The following is a 17,037-nucleotide window of genomic DNA, read 5'->3' on the forward strand; positions in this document are numbered from 1 at the left end:
ATCGGGACGAACACCTCGGCGATATTTATATATATTATGGGATGCATCCATGGATCAGGTCGTATGACTTCGGCAGTGTATAACTGTATATACACGACTATATGGATCGGGCCGAACGATCTCGGCATAATTCGTGCGTAAAATCGCTAAGAGTTTGAGTACCCACAAGATTACCCTCTTAATTAAACTTGAAAATTACGTAATACTTTCTTTATGACATGAGATCGGATATCTAATTGAGAGTTCCTATTTGTTGAGATATCATGTGGCCTTTAACTAATAATTGCTGTTAACGAATTTTGTTATCTGTTGTTCCTTATTCTTTTGATTCTGCTGTATTTCATTCCTATTTATGATTCCCACATTTTATTTATTGGACTACTAGTAAGTATCGTTGTCGACCCCTCGTCATAACTTTTTCGGGGTTAGGCTAGATACTTACTAGGTACGCGTTGATTTACATACTCATACTACACTTCTACACTAAATGTGCAGGATCTAACAAGTTCATTCGATGGTCATTTTGGAGTGCCAGCGCAGCTACTAAGGAGACTTTATGGTGAGCTGCTCTCTATGCTACGCACCGTAACCCTCAGAGTTTCCATCTTTTTTATTTACTTTATGTTGTCTATTTCATAATCCAAATAGATGTATTATTATTATTGCACTCTTTAGCAGATGTTCATGCACTTGTGACATCGGGTTTTGGGATATCCTAGTGGTTGTTTATTGTTCGATTCGATATTGTCATCTTTTACTTTATATCTTATTAATGTTTTAAGTATTCATGATCTTTAAATACATTGAATTCTTTACTTAATAAAACTTATGATTTCAAAAAATAAGAAAATGAATAAATAAGTTGGTAGATCACCGATGGCTTGCCTAACGACAACGTTGGGCATCATCACAACCTATAGTGAATTTTGGGTCGTGACAATCCACTTCTTCCCGCACAAACTCCTCCCTTCCCTCAACCATCACTACCACCATAGTGACGTGGAGGTGGTAAAATGCTGGTTCACATGATTTGTTTCCACCGTTACTTCCAAATCCGCTCCATCTTCTCCCAACTGTTGTTGCTTATATATTTGACCTACTGATTTGTTTCGACTCTTTTCTTTTTGGTCATGAAGAAAGTATTGGAAGTAATTTGCAGTTATATATTGAGAAACAAGTATTTAAAATAACTAGCATGACAAAGGACTGAAATGATAACGACTGCACATTTTGATAAGCAACCCATTCTCAGTGATTTCCTATATCTTAAATCCCTTAATTAATGTTATAACCCAGTTTGCACGCGGATTTAAAACTGAGATTGGGGTTCTAAAATATAATTCCTATCCCAAATTAAAACTTCCAACACTGATGAACTTGAAGTAGATAGTGACAGCAGCATTATATGGATTTTAAAAATTAGTGTTGAACTTCAAATTCAATTCATAGTGTCCTATTAATGATGAGGACAAACAAATAAGCTGAAATAATAAATATGGGTTTTGCTAACCTACTAAATAGTTGTAGTAGATAGCATTGTATGCATATTTGGTTTTGCAAAGGCAGAATAGTTTGGGAGGCTCCTGTACTTGTCCAGTTTTATCATGCCGGTGTTCGTACTTACAAGTTTGTCAACCAAATCCCTATACAAAAAATTGAGCATTTTAAACCCCGCTTATCCTATGTAGTATTTTTTACTGAAGTGCGTGTGTTACACTCGTTTAAGGAGCGTGAAACCTATTAAAAAGCACCAACAGTCATTTTTTGGTTGTCATCTTCTTCCCGATTGTTCATCCTCCATTGTTGAAGAAAAGTGAGCTTTTTTTCTTTGCTTTTTTCTCTCTCTCCAACATTTTCTGTCCTATTCTTTTTCTTTTTTTTTTTCTCTCTTCAATATTTTCTATCCAATTCTTTCTCCCCTCCCCTATATTCTTTGTTTGTTTCTTCCCTCGAATCTGAAACTTTATCATGAATTTAGAATCCTCTCACCAATAGTTTAGATCTCTTTTAAAATTCAATTATATGCACTTTTTGTAGAAGGGAAACCCATCAAACTATTAAAAATACCAACAAACCAAAAAAAGGGTCAACCGAAAAATCCTCAAAAATCACCACACCTCAAAATTAACCCATAAAGGATTTTGAAGCACAAACTATACATCTTTTATCAATTAATACTTTAAAAAGATTAGAGCTTTTTGAGAAAACTTAACCCCCCATTTTAAAAATCAAATAAGGCAAGACTTTTTTCCTAAATCGCTAAACAAAAAATAAAAAATAAAAAAATAATGAATTATTCCTCTATTTTCAAGCTGGACAAAAAATGGACCATCGAACCTCTTCTCCATCACCTAACGCCTTCAGCCATGAAAATGGACCACCGAACTTCGTCTCCCACTTTTCGATCTGGAAAAAAAATTAATTTTACCTCGATTTTTTTTTTTTCATTTTAATTTTATTTCTAAAGGGAAGAATTGGAAGGGGAGAGGAGGAAGAACATGAAGAGAGAGAAGCGAGATGGGTAGGAGGAAGGACGTGAGAGGAGAGAGAGAAATCAACGAGGGAGGGAATTAGGGGATTAATGTTTGAATTTTATTTTATTTTTTATTTTTTTATTTAAATTATTTTTAATCTGCCATGTGACATGACATATACACATTGTTATTTTTTGACGTGACAACCAACGTGAAGGAGATTGTATTACACGCACTGACAGCCTCCTGTCATAAGCATTTATTATACACTGTTTGAAGAAGTGTAAGTGTTCAATTGACAAATTATTAAGTTTGGGGATCGGCATAACAAAGTGGCACAAGTATATGTGTCATTTAGACCATTCTGCCTTTCGCAAAAATACTCTAATCATGTGAGGGCCACCACATTTAAGCTTAAGAGCTTTTTTGTCCTTCCCAAATTCCATAATTTCCCTAAAAAGAAACCCAAATAAATCAAATTTCTCTCCCGTCGCTAACCTCTTTACCTCTTTCTAGCTAGATCTAAGCTCCATCTCTTTCAATGTCAGTTCTATAATCCCAATCTAAATCGTCAAGGAATTTCTATATTCCCCCAATTATTCCTTTTCTTTTCAACTTAATATCGAATTTTTTTAGATCTCCCTGCAAGTTCATCCATGTTTCGGGATTTTAGATATTATACAAGTAAAATTGATGGGAAACGAAGATAGCGGCATCGATACTGGTGGTGGTACCACAACGTTTTAGGGTTGGGTCGCCACAAGCACCGCTCAATTGTACTTGTCTCACAAAGTTCTAGTGTTAAAGATAAGCTCATAGTGAATTTTCAATCATTATAAAGTTTTAGGGGGTATTTGGTATGACGGAAAATATTTTTTTATTTTTTACTTTTTTATTGCACAAAATAGTTTTGAAAATATTTTCCTAGATATCACTTTTTTTCCTGAAATCGGACAAAAATGACTTCCCAACATTTTCCACAAACTCTACCTACCTTCGCATCTAACCCCCAACCCCCTCCAACTTTAATTTTTTATTTTTTTTTACCCAGCCGCAAAAAAAAAATTATATCTTTACTCTCACAAATGTCTTCTTGCCTCCGTTTCCTTACTTGGTTGTGGAATCACATATAAAAAAAGTTCTTGTTTCTTCATCTGCTAAGAGGCCTTGTATTGTGTTTTGTTGGTCTACCAAGTGTTGGGAAGACATCATTGGCTTCATCAATTTCTGCTGCTCTAGGCAGAAAGTTTGTACGCATCTCCCTTGGTGGTGTCAAGGATGAGACTGATATTAGATGTCATTGGAGAACTTACATTTCGGACGCCTTATTGATGGGTTAAAGGTGCTGAGTGAACCCTCTCCCTAGCCTGATGTGAAGCAAATGTGAGGAATATTCTCAGAGTTGGTCACGGTGAATTGGAAAGAAAAGAGAGAAATCTTCAGATTCTGCAAAATTTTGGTAAGGCTTTGTTGAAAGTCTTGAAAGAATACAAGACAAAACTTGAGATATAGTATGCTGACAATATACTTTTTGCGTAACATTGCTACTATTGGACGTTAATATACTTAAGCGTCCATTATTAGGCTTTACCATTTAGGAACTACGTTTAGTTATACTGAGTAGTTGTGTTCATTGTGATTTGTATATCATGGTTGTCTAACCATTGGACTTAGATTCACATATGTATACATGTTCTTGATTGTCAAAGAATTACCTCTGCCATCTTCATGTTAGTTTCAATGGTAATGGGTAGTTACCATTACTCATAAAATTACCTTCTGATTAATTCACTCACAAAATATGTAGTCGCTGCTTGATCGTTTCCTCAAGCTAAAATTTTGCTAGCTTTAGTTATGTCTTCTAGAACCAATTTAAACCCGGGATTTCATTTGTAATTTTCTTTTGCAGTATATAAATGAGATAGTAGTTCAGAAATGTGAATTCTCCACCGATCATTAGTTGTTTGCCTAATCTAGTAAATAATACTTAAGATTTGCAATGTTAATTATGGTTTGCAACGTAGGAATATTGTTTAAGTTGTGATTGTCTATTAAGACATTAAGTTCTGTTATGTGCTCTCATGAACTATGTCTGATGAACTAAAACTTTTCTTTCCAGAGATTCTCAGGTTGCAACTAATTTTTACCCATGGACTGATTGTCTTGAGTTTTACAAGCTTATGATTGTACAAAGCATGAAACTAAGAAGTTGGAGGGTGCGACTGCTGAAATGTTTGATACTGCGGAAGCTCTACAAGTTTTTATATTTATAGAACTTGTAATTCTTGAAATAGGGAGGAGAGTCTCCTCTATGATTGTGGTCCGTAGAAACTAATAGCTTATTTATGAACTTTGTAAATATTGGAGGTTAGGCCTGAAGTCCCCTCCTCTTGTAATCATCTTAATCATTTTAAGAAATATACAAAAGATTCTTTCAGTTAGCAAAAAGTTTCCTGTCCATAATCAAAAAATGAGTTGTTGCAATTTATGATTTCTACACTACTACCTATTAACAAGTTACAACTCCATAACAATTGGATCACCTCTTGTTGGGAAATTGAGATATTGGAGTTTCAACTGTTTTTTTTTTAGAGGAAATTTTCTTCAGTCATGATCAGTTCCACCACAATTAGGAACATGACAGTATCTTGGTTTGTTAGCAGCTTCAACACCACCAACTAACCTTTTCCCTTTCTTCCTTCCTTTTGTCTGAGATTGTTGGGGATTTTCAATGTGATAATCTTCCTCTGGAGAACTATGTTCTGTAGATTGGCTAATATCAGTATGTTCGGTATCAACAATGATATGTTCATTTTCAGCAAAGACATTGAACAATTTGCAGCACTTATTCTAATTTCCTTTTGGCACAATCAAGACGACCTTTCGTCTTTACTGATTCACGAGTCAAATCTCTAACTATAGATTGAAGACTTTGGAACTCATTATCATCATTACTGAGATTCATCATATGAGAAAACTTTAGTACCAATGAATTTTCTTGCCTCCATCTAGCCAACAAGTACTTCTCTAGCAACATAAAATAGTTATGAGCATTAAGTACTCGAATAGAATGCCTGCACAAAATACTTGAAAATTCAAACTCTTGGAAAGAATATTGAACAATCTCTTCTAGTGGATTCCAATAGACAAAACGTCCACCATGTTGTAGTGGCGCATAATATAAGATCCATGTGAGAATGCACGGGAGAAACATGCTCAACAAATTCTTCGCCATCACGGTTTCTTATACTGACCGATGTACCAGCATGCTCAACAAATTCTTTCAAACTAGTTTTTGCATGTAAAATTCTTTTCAAATATGCATCAATAGATTCTGAGCATCCAGTTATTGTCATACCAGCAAAAAATATCCTTTCAAGTATGGTAATGCCCATGATGCACGATTTGCTTGTAGCAATTTGATATACCAATATAATTCAAGATCAAATTTTGTAATCAATTTATCCCACTGATACTCAAATTCTTCTATGCTACCAATTTCATAAAGCCTATGGAATTCAGATTTAAATTGCAGATACCTTGAACCAAGGACAAAAGAAAACCAAGTAGAGAGCTTGGGTGTAATATGCCATATACAATAGGCATGTTTTGTGAGAGGCAATTCATTAGCGATCGCTTCTATTAAACCAAGAACTTGATCACTTAATATGGTTTGTGAATGTTTTCCATTCATAAGCCATAAAAAACTCTGTAAAATAAATAGACATTAGCAATAAACTAAGAAATATTAAAAATAATAAATTTTGAGAATAAATGATATTCACCTTTAGTGCCCATGAAAAGGAAGAGGCATTCTCATTTCTTAACAGAACGCAACCAAAGAAAATGGTATTTCCATGATTGTTCACGCCAACCCAAACTTCCAGCGGCATCTCATAACGATTTAATCGATAAGTAGTATAAAAAATAACTACATCTCCAAAAAGCCCATAAGCATGAATAAAGTCCCCAAATGCCCAAATGATATTCTCAAGTCTTTGACATGCATCAACTATGAAATCATATTGGAAATCAACATCTTTGTCTTTCAAACTCTTGCAAATTTTTAATATCTCTGAAGCATCATATTCAATATTGGTACAACTTTCTGATTGTATAAAATTCCTGATATCTTTTTCTTTAAAAGGCAATTGGCCTACATCTACACCATTTTCTAGTTCAAGCACTCTTCGGATTAAACACATTGAACTTCAAGTTTTTACAAGAAGTGTAATCCTTTTTTGATCAATAATATCAAAAATTCGATAAACATGAATAAAGTTCACCTCCTTATCATTTAATAGTTCATGTTGTGGACATTATCAAAATACGTTGCCATCTAATGAGTGACTCCGTCAATGATTTCTTTAGCAACACGCATCTTAGTATTACAATTGCATCTAAAAGATTTTTGATCTCGTTGTCGCTCTTTTTCCACAACCTTATGAGGATGAGGGCTATCGGCTCGATGACAAACATAATCTCTCCTATAAATTCCCATAGGACGTTTTGCACTTCCAAAGTAGCGATGGCGTCTAACTGAGAAACTAATTTGTTTAGCAAAATTTACATAGCAATTATAAGCTTCATCATCACTATTAAACACTTTGCCCTTGTACAAATCACTGTTATCCATGTCAACATTTTTATGTCTAAGTTCTTCATTTGATCTTTCAGTAATTTCTCCATTAATATAGCATTCACTATCACCACATGGACAATGACTTCTTGAGACACCTACTGTAAAATCCATTGAAGTATTATTAAGCACTTGTATTTAAAGCCAACAAAAGTACAAAATTTTATCAATACAGATCGTTTGATTCAAAACAAGGACAAATAAAATGGTGGGCATAAACAAATTGAAAAGAAAAAAATTTACACCATGTTTATGAACAGAAAAAGATGAGACATAGAATATTAAACTCTTACCTTTGTTACAATATTCGTCAAGATATTTGGCGAGAAAAGTTACTGAAACAAAAAAAAAAACCTCTTAGAACTTGGGAAGAACCATGGCCAGAGATGGAAAATAGAATAAAAATATTCCCGCCAGAACAGTTCTAGCGTGGAAGATGCAAGAGATCTGACTTATTTGGGTTTATTTTTTAGGGAAATTGTGGAATTTGGACGAGGACAAAAAAAACCTTAAGCTTAATGTGGTGGCCCTCAAATAATTAGGGCATTTTCGCGAAATCAAATATGCATACAATGCTAACCTACTATAACTATGTAGTAGCTCTCTCTCTCTCTCTCTCTCTCTCTCTCTCTCTCTCTCTCTCTCTCTCTCTCTCTCTCTCTCTCTCTCTCTCTATATATATATATATATATATATATATATATATATATATATATTACTTGCTAGCATAAGAATATTAAACTCTTACCTTTGTTACAATATTCGTCAAGATATTTGGCGAGAAAAGTTACTGAAATATATATATTACTTGCTAGCATAAGAATATTAAACTCTTACCTTTGTTACAATATTCGTCAAGATATTTGGCGAGAAAAGTTACTGAAACAAAAAAAAAAACCTCTTAGAACTTGGGAAGAACCATGGCTAGAGAAGGAAAATAGAATGAAAATATTCCCGCCAGAACAGTTCTAGCATGGAAGATGCAAGAGATCTGACTTATTTGGGTTTATTTTTTAGGGAAATTGTGGAATTTGGACGAGGACAAAAAAAACCTTAAGCTTAATGTGGTGGCCCTCAAATAATTAGAGCATTTTCGCGAAATCAAATATGCATACAATGCTAACCTACTACAACTATGTAGTAGGTTAGCAAAACCCATCTCTACATATATATATATATATATATATATTACTTGCTAGCATAAGAATATTAAACTCTTACCTTTGTTACAATATTCGTCAAGATATTTGGCGAGAAAAGTTACTGAAACAAAAAAAAAACCTCTTAGAACTTGGGAAGAACCATGGCCAGAGATGGAAAATAGAATGAAAATATTCCCGCCAGAACAGTTCTAGCGTGGAAGATGCAAGAGATCTGACTTATTTGGGTTTATTTTTTAGGGATATTGTGGAATTTGGACGAGGACAAAAAAAAACCTTAAGCTTAATGTGGTGGCCCTCAAATAATTAGGGCATTTTCGCGAAATCAAATATGCACAATGCTAACCTAAACCCCCCCCCCCCCCTCTCTCTATATATATATATTACTTGCTAGATAGTATTTTTTTTAATATTTAAAAATAATTTTATTGCCACTGTGTGCAAAAAGCAGTTGCTGAAGGGGGACTAGGCCTTACCTCCTTGTACATTTGGGAGAGTGGACTAGCAGGTCTTACAATTTGATAAGAAATGCTATGGAATCTAGAGGGATAACCCAAAAATAAGTGGCAATAAAGTTGAAGATTCAAGGTGGCTCATAGGTAAGCATAGTTGGTTTCCTCTTCTTGACTCGAAATGAGGGAAGCTGCCATCTATCCGTGTTCAGCATCCCTTTAATCTGACCAGGTAATGAGCAAAAGTTTGCACAAAAGTACAGGTTCTCCTGACTATGGCTTAGAGAAGCCAATTTGTCCGCAACTTTATTAGCCTCTCTGAAATAGTAGTTGGTGAACATTCCTTGTCTATTAATGAGCTTCCTAATTTCTTGGACTGCCTCTTTGATTCTCCACGGAACCGACCAGCTGCCAGAGATACAATTTTGTAACTGGGATTCAGTTTTACCAATGATCAAGTTATATCTCCTTTCGATGCACCACTTGATCCCAAACAAGAAAGCTCTAGCCTCAGCCCAGTCTTTCGATGCACCACTTGCTAGAGAGTCTTATAAGCATTGACTATTGACATTGTCTTCATCAAAATTTAGACTTTAACAATGGACAAAATTACCATAAGTACTCTCACCCAACTTTGTTACATTCTCCCTAGCTCACATCAACGGACTGATCAAATCCACACTGCCACCATGGTGAAGATGGAGGTGCTCATGGTGGTATTGATGGCGAGTGTGGTGTTGGAGAGGAAGAAAGTGCTAGTGGGAAAAGAAGAGATGGAGGGAAAGGGTAAAATGAGTCTGGGGCGGTGATATGGCATGTCAGGTGGTATCCACTTTATTAAATGTCAGTGTCACATCTGATTGGGTCTCCATATTGGATAGCCATGACGGAGGAAGAGTATATTTGAGTCACTTGTCTAACGGCGAGGATATTTTTGTGCCAGTAGTATAACGGGGGTTAAATTTGATCTTTTTTGCACAGTAAAGGAGCAATATGACCCTTTTCCCTTAATTTTATGGACCAACAGTTTAAAACAAAAATAAAAAGGCCATATACAATAGGTTGCCCATGTGGTAGGAGATCGTCGTGCATTAATCGAAGCGAAGAGAAAGGACGACTGTTAATTCAGGTAAATGATCCACCAACCATTTTTTTTTAAAAACAAAAAAAAAAGGTGCCAATTTTATTGTATATAGCTGAAATGAATGCCACCGTCCCACTTTTTTGGAACCTTTGAATTAGGCGATCAGTTTTTATTTGGTTCATACATACATGCAAATGCAGAAACAAGAAAAATGGATATCATGATCTGGGGTTTACTAATTTTTCCACCAAGATCATGATCTATCTCCTCATATCATATACCTTCCATTTTTTTTAAATATCACACTTCTTCTTCATTTCTAATCAATAATCTAATTCTAGATGTTCATGAAGTATATTCCTAGTTTTGAATCTTGGGGTATTTTAGTTAAAACCTTATTATATAATTAAAGTAGTAATGACTTCAGGATCATTCAAGTGCTTTGTTGATCAGAAGTTGGGAAAATTTGTACATTTCTTCCTGTATGCTATTCTTGAATGGGTGTTGATCATTACGCTTTTCATTGATGGATTTCTTGCATTTTTTGCCAATGAATTCGCCAAGTTCTTTGAATTAAATATCCCATGCTTGCTTTGCACGAGGATAGATCACGTTCTTGTGCATAGGAACTCAAATTTCTATTACAATGATTCCATCTGTGATGTTCACAAGAAGGACCTTTCTTCCCTTGCGTATTGCTACGTTCACAAGAAGCTATCTGAAATCAAGAATATGTGTGAAGGCTGCCTTTTGTCATTTGCAACCGAGAAAGATGCCGATTGCCATAGGTATTGTTAAATTGACGACTACCTCATCTAAAAGTTTAAACCGTTAGATAAAGGGCATTTTCATTTAATTAGGAGTATTTATTTCTTAACGTACGTGTAAGCCTAATTCTTGTATTATGAACCAAGCACATGGAAATATTTTTCGTACTTGGTAATGGTGATATTTGAACCCAAGACCTCTACTGATATCATGTTAAATTGTGTGATTATCTTATCTAAAATTCGAGACAACACACTTTTGTTTAATAAGCTACGTCGTCTTCAACAGGTACAAGTCACTAGCTGGGATTTTGCACAAGGACATTGATTGCTTTGTAGGGGATGATATGAAAGTTTCAATGAAAACAGGGAAGAAGGAATTAGATGAGATCATCCAAATAGAGAAGGGTATAGTACATAGGTGTTCTTGTTGTGGGGAGCCTCTAAAAATGAGGTCCAAATATGCAAGGAACACATCAATAAATGGAAGGTCTTATTCTCAAGCTCCTGCACCTTCTCCTCGAGCTTCTCCTAGAGCTCCATTATTAGGTGCGTGGAGAAATATTGAGGAAACGCGCCATGTTGAATCGCCTCGCATTCGCTACACAGAGCTCAAGTTCATCCCAGATGATGAAGGCCCCTCAAATGCAGGTAATCCACTAATTGTCCTACCACTTTCTTTTCCTTCAGTTAATTGATTTCTCAACATTCTTTGTGTAACAACAACAACAACAAAAAACCCAGTTAATCCCACAAGTGGGGTCTGGGAAGGATAGTGTGTACGCAGACTTTACCCCTATATTCAAGAAGGCAGAGAGATTGTTTTTTTTTGTGTAACGAAAAGAAACTATTTATAAAGAGGCTTTTAGGTTGGTACTTTGATTTGGTCCAAGATTGTATATTAGTATAAGGATAAGAGTGAGATGCAAAGACTTAAGACAAATTATTAAGTATTGAAATGAAACAGATAGAATAGGAAATTTTCTCTCTACCATGTCTACATCTCGATCCTTCTTGTTACGTGTAAATGCTTAGGTTGTTGGCATGACAATAACGTTGAGTTTTCTTAAATGCATCCCAGGTAAAGAGGATGTGAAAGCTGCTACTATGCCAGTGCTAGCACATTCCGAAATCACACATGAAGCCCCCTGCAAAACCCCAAATTGTACAAGAAACAAATTTTTTGGAATCCCATTGACAGACTCAGCTCAAGAAAGTCCTAGGTTGTCTCGTCACAGGCCCAGAAAGTCATGGCTTAGTGATAAAATTGAAGTCACTTCAGAGGCTAATGACACAAGTAGTGCATTGAACGAATTAGAAGACGACATCTTGCATCGGTTGAAAAAGCAGGTTCATTTGGACCGTAAGTCTCTAGTGGCACTATACATGGAATTAGACGAAGAAAGAAGTGCATCTGCTATTGCAGCGAATAATGCAATGGCTATGATCACTCGTTTGCAAGCCGAGAAAGCAGCTGTTGAAATGGAAGCATTTCAGTATCAGCGAATGATGGAAGAGCAAGCGGAATATGATCAAGAGGCGTTGCAGTTCATGAACGACGAGCTTTTGAAGAAAGAGGAAGAGATGAAGGTGTTAGAAGCTGAACTTGAGACTTATAGGGAAAAATATGGACATATAAAGATAGTAGGTAGTGAAGTTTGTGAAGTTGATGCTGATGAAGATTATCAAGAACTGAAATCTCAGTGTTTATCATCTATTAGTGAGAGATCAGATTGTGCCAGCTTGGATGAAGTAGATCGGCATAGAGTAAACGAGCGTCCATTTCAGTGTTCCGGGGAACATGGAGGGGTCAATGTGGATGATTCACAACTTGATTTTGAGAAACAGAGATCTTATCTTATGGGTTTGTTGACAGATGTTGTAGAGAAAATTAAAACATCTCCTGAAGAAGGATCTCATATGTTGGAACCAAACATGACTGAAGAAAAAGGTACATGAAACTGTATTCTTTTCAAACTGATAGTGCAAAGATATTTTACACTATTAGTATAACTTAACTTGTTATCGCATGTTATCCTCTTTATTTTCCAGGTAATCACTTATTATGTACAGTTGTAGTTATCATTTATGTGACATGATAGTGTAAACATCGATGTAGAGAAGTTAATCTCTTTCATTTGATGTTTCAAAGACTGCATATAAACTAACCATTGTTTTCAAATGCTGGCAGGAAGCGATAATAAGGTGACTCTCACAAGAGAAGTGTCATTAATTGGAGAGAGGTTGAGATCCATTGAAGCAGAAAGCGGCTTCTTAAAACATGCTGCGATGACATTACAGAGCAGTGATGAAGGAAGCAAACTCTTAACTGAGATAGCTCAACATCTGCAGAAGCTAAGACGCTCGGTCAATACATCATCAGCTAATGCAGATGCTGGTATTCAGTCCAAATAAGGTGATTTCTCAATAGCGATTTCCTTTTTTATTTGACTTGATGTATGTATCTTCCTCCCAGAGGTACTACAATTTATTTGAAGCGGACAAATGGGAGGAACTAGCATAGATGGCTATGTATCATATAAAATATTCAGGCCGTGTTCACGAGGTATAAAAAGATTAATGCTCTTCTTAGCCTGCAACTGAACTCTATTGGTACACTGAGGATTCATATAGCCGACCTTAACTCGCTTGGAATATAGGCATTGTTTCTGTTGTTAACTGAACTCTATTGGTAATGTATATTCAATTGTGGAGTTGCTGAAAGATTCAGTTTGCAATGCACGGTTCATGTCCATTTCTTAGTCACTTTCACTACGAGAGCAAAAGGCAAAAAGATGAATGCTGCTATTAGTCAGCAGAACCTTAATTACTGGGGGAAAGCAACAGGCCCTATGGCCCTATCCGCTGAGCTTAGAGTTTTCCAAGATGATCCTCACCTAGCTAGAGGATTTCTTAGGGTTGATTTTCGATTTCTCACTTCAGCTCGTCTGCTTTGTTTTTTAAAAGTTGTGAACAATAAGTGTATCCGTTGATTATGGCTTGAAAAATACTCTAGTATATGATAACTATAGCTACACATACCTTGTGTAATTTGGCATATGATTAATTGCACTCTTGTGTCTAAAACTTCTAGGGGTATGAGAGCACACTTAACCAATTTCATTTGCAGGTGAAATTGGCAAGGAACCAGACAACTCTGGTATAATCCAGCAAGCTACTCAACTTAGCTTAGTCCAAGTGGAAAAACCGAGAAGCCATGAATCGTTTCGTTTGGACTTGGCAATTGAGGGAAAAGTAACACTCGTGATGATCGACTTTATGAAGATTTCAGAAGCTACTCTGGTGGAGAATGAAGAACTAATGTTGTTAAACATTATATGTAAACATACAAACATAAATACATACATAGTTTTTCATTTATATTACACACACAAATCTATAGATAATGAAAGACTTTCTCATGGTTGTGATTTTTGATTATTCCATTTAGATTTTTTCGTGTTGAGTGCACTTGGAAATTCTCTCAGTTTCATTGAATTATCAAACAGTTACCAGGTTCAACTTCATAGTGCCAAAAATGCCAAGTGCTATTTCCAGCTATTTTTATTGAATAAACTGACCAATACGATATTGCATACATTAATTTGAACTCCATAAGTTTTGCTAAAAAAAAAAATAGAGACAACTTTATTTAGTTATATTATTATAAGAATCAATTGTATTACTTCTGATTTTTAACGTGCTAGTATGTGTGCATTTATACGTAAATGTCAGTCCTTAATGTTATCTACGTTAAATTTTGTTCCAAGTAACAATTAACTTTACCTTGTTCTGATGAATATTTATCGATGCAACTAACAAGTTAATTAACCAGTAATTCAAATAAATGCATTTTACTATGATCTTTCCTACAATAGAGCCGGATGTGAGCTTATATCTCATATAGTAGACCATCAACTCTCATAGTCGGTCAATGCGTTTGACTGGGAAGAGAGTGCTAGTTTAACTGTTATTACTGCTATGCTGCAAGGAAGCTCGAGGGCTCTCCTTTTCCTCCATTGCTGTAGAACACATCTTCTTGCTCAACTTCATATGACTAGCAAGAGGTGTGCTGACTGACTTAGCACTCTTCGTATTGAAGCATTCCACTACACGTTCAATTTACTTCTCCTGAGACAGCCACAACTTTCTACTTATTCGCTCTCGAACAATCTTCATTCCCAGAATTTGTTGTGCTGGGCCCAAGTCCTTCATATCAAATGACTTAGACAAATCTCCCTTCAACTTTGCGATCAGCTCCTTGTCTTTTCCTACAATTAACATGTCATCCACATACAACAACAAAATAATAAAGTTATTGTCAGAAAATCTTTTGAAGTATACACATGGATCAGTATAGGTCTTCATGTAAGTTTGACTTTTCATGAATGAGTCAAACTTTTTGTACCGCTTTCTTGGTGTATGCTTCAACCCATAAAGACTCTTATTCAATTTGCACATCATGTGTTTCTTTCCAGCTACTTTAAATCCTTCTGGTTGCTCCATATAAATCTCATATTCCAAATCTCCATGAAGAAATGCAGTTTTCACGTCTAACTGTTCCACTTCAAGATCTAGGCTAGTTGCTACGCACAAAATTGCTCCATTTTGACAACAGGTGAGAAAATTTCATGAAAATCAATACCCTTCTTCTGTTCGAAACCTTTTACCATCAATCGAGCTTTGTATTTGACCAGCTTACCCTTTCCATCTTTCTTGAGTTTAAAGACCATTTGCATTTGAGTGGTCTTTTACCCTTTGGAAGTTTAACAGCTTGTACGTGTCATTTTTCTGTAGAGATTATATCTCTTCTTGAATGATTTTCATCCACTAATTTTTTTCTGGATGGAACAACACCTCTTTTTTAAGACTTCTAGCTCCCCCCGTATCACCGATGAGGACATACTCTGTGGAAGGGTACCTGCATGACTCTACCATTGGCCTTTCTGATCTCCTCAAAGGTTGAGGTTGTTCTTCTCCCTTAGTGGGGTACTCTACTTGCTTGACATCATCATTAAGTTGCTCCCCTTGCTCAATAACCTCACCGAGTTGCTCCCTCTACTCGGCAACCTCGTCGGTCCTACTTTCTGCACTTGTGGGATCGTTAGAAGTAGAAAGAATGGTAACAAGATTAGGGATTATATCATTCTTGGGCCTCTCTGAATGATCATCTACAACTCTAACTTCACTTTCTAGGAAGATTACATCTCTACTTCTGATGACCTTTTTCTTTACAAAATCTCACAATCTGTACCCGAACTCTTCATCTCCATATTCGATGAATATGCAGCGAACAAATTTATTATCCAACTTTATTCTATGCTCCTTTGGTACATGTGCAAAAGCTCTACAACCGAACAACTTCAGATGTGAGTAGGACACCTCCTTGTTGGTCCAAACTCTCTTTAGGATATCAAACTCCAATGGAACTAATGGACTCCTATTGATCAGGTAACAGACTGTCTGAACTGCTTCACCCCAGAATGACTTAGGCAGCTTAGCTGTTCTGAGCATACTTCTCACCTTCTCAACAATGGTGCGGTTCATCCTCTTAGCTACACCATTGTGTTGTGGGGTTCCAGGAATTGTCTTTTCATGTCTGATCCTATGACTTGAGCAATACTCTCCAAATTCTCTTGAAGTGTACTCACTTCATTATTAGTTCGGAGACGCTTTAGATTTTGGCATGTCTCACTTTCCACTAGAGCATTAAACTTCTGAAAACTTAAAATACCTGATCTTTAGTTTTCAAGGTATAAACCCACAATTTTCGTGAAGCATCATCATTAAAAGTAACAAAATATTTATTACCGCCCATCGATTCAATTTTCATTGGACCACAAACATCAGAATATACAAAATCAATTTTATTCAATTTTCTTTCAGACAATGTCTGAAATGAGACTCTATGTTGCTTACAAAATAAACAATAGTCACAAGGTTTTACCGTTGTATTTTTGGCAAAAGAGATGAATGATTTCTTGGCAATAATCTGCAATACCTTCTCGCTCATATGACCCATTTTTTTGTGCCACAAATCTGCAGAAATCTCATCTTGTGCAACATTCAATTCATTTCAGCATATTTCTGCATTTGTCTTGTACAGCGTGCCATGAGCAACTCCATTTACAATTATCAATGATCCTTTGGTAAGTCTCCACTTTTGATTTTCAAAATAGTTCTTGTATCCATCTCGGTCCAAAGCTATTCCTGAGATTAAGTTCATTCGCAAATCAGGTACATGCCGCACGTCCTTTAGAACTAACGTGCATCCGACATTTGTCTTGATACAAATGTCACCGATCCCCGCAATCTTTGAGTAACTCGTGTTACCCATTCTCACAGTGTCGAAATCACCTGCTACATATCTGTAAAAAAAAATCTCTTACTTGTGTGGCATGGTAAGATGCAGTTGTGTCAATCACTCATTCCGACTTTGGACCTGCCAAGTGCATGCATTC

General features: G+C 35.9%; 1 protein-coding gene and 1 pseudogene across 1 annotated transcript; one reads left to right on the forward strand and one right to left on the reverse strand.

Annotated features, from left to right (window-relative positions):
• Positions 1-5,078: 5,078 nt before the first annotated feature.
• On the reverse strand, positions 5,079-6,813 carry LOC107782309 (protein FAR1-RELATED SEQUENCE 11-like; annotated as a pseudogene).
• Positions 6,814-9,939: 3,126 nt separating this feature from the next.
• LOC107782311 (putative myosin-binding protein 5) lies at positions 9,940-14,042 on the forward strand. Its single transcript, XM_016603186.2, has 5 exons — positions 9,940-10,597; positions 10,866-11,227; positions 11,658-12,527; positions 12,768-12,992; positions 13,707-14,042. The coding sequence occupies exons 1-4, from the start codon at positions 10,227-10,229 to the stop codon at positions 12,989-12,991; spliced, it is 1,827 nt and encodes a 608-aa protein (XP_016458672.1). The 5' UTR covers positions 9,940-10,226; the 3' UTR covers position 12,992; positions 13,707-14,042.
• The last annotated feature ends 2,995 nt before the right edge of the window (positions 14,043-17,037 follow it).

Source organism: Nicotiana tabacum, chromosome 22 (assembly GCF_000715075.1).
Source record: "Nicotiana tabacum cultivar K326 chromosome 22, ASM71507v2, whole genome shotgun sequence".
NCBI classification, from domain to species: Eukaryota; Viridiplantae; Streptophyta; class Magnoliopsida; order Solanales; family Solanaceae; genus Nicotiana; species Nicotiana tabacum.

Excerpts from the sequence above, each read along its gene's own strand:
- LOC107782311 (XM_016603186.2), top strand. The coding sequence starts at position 10,227 with ATGACTTCAGGATCATTCAAGTGCTTTGTTGATCAGAAGTTGGGAAAA. Across the intron at positions 11,228-11,657 it reads TGAAGGCCCCTCAAATGCAG|GTAAAGAGGATGTGAAAGCT; the intron begins GTAATCCACTAA and ends AATGCATCCCAG. Across the intron at positions 12,528-12,767 it reads AAACATGACTGAAGAAAAAG|GAAGCGATAATAAGGTGACT; the intron begins GTACATGAAACT and ends AAATGCTGGCAG.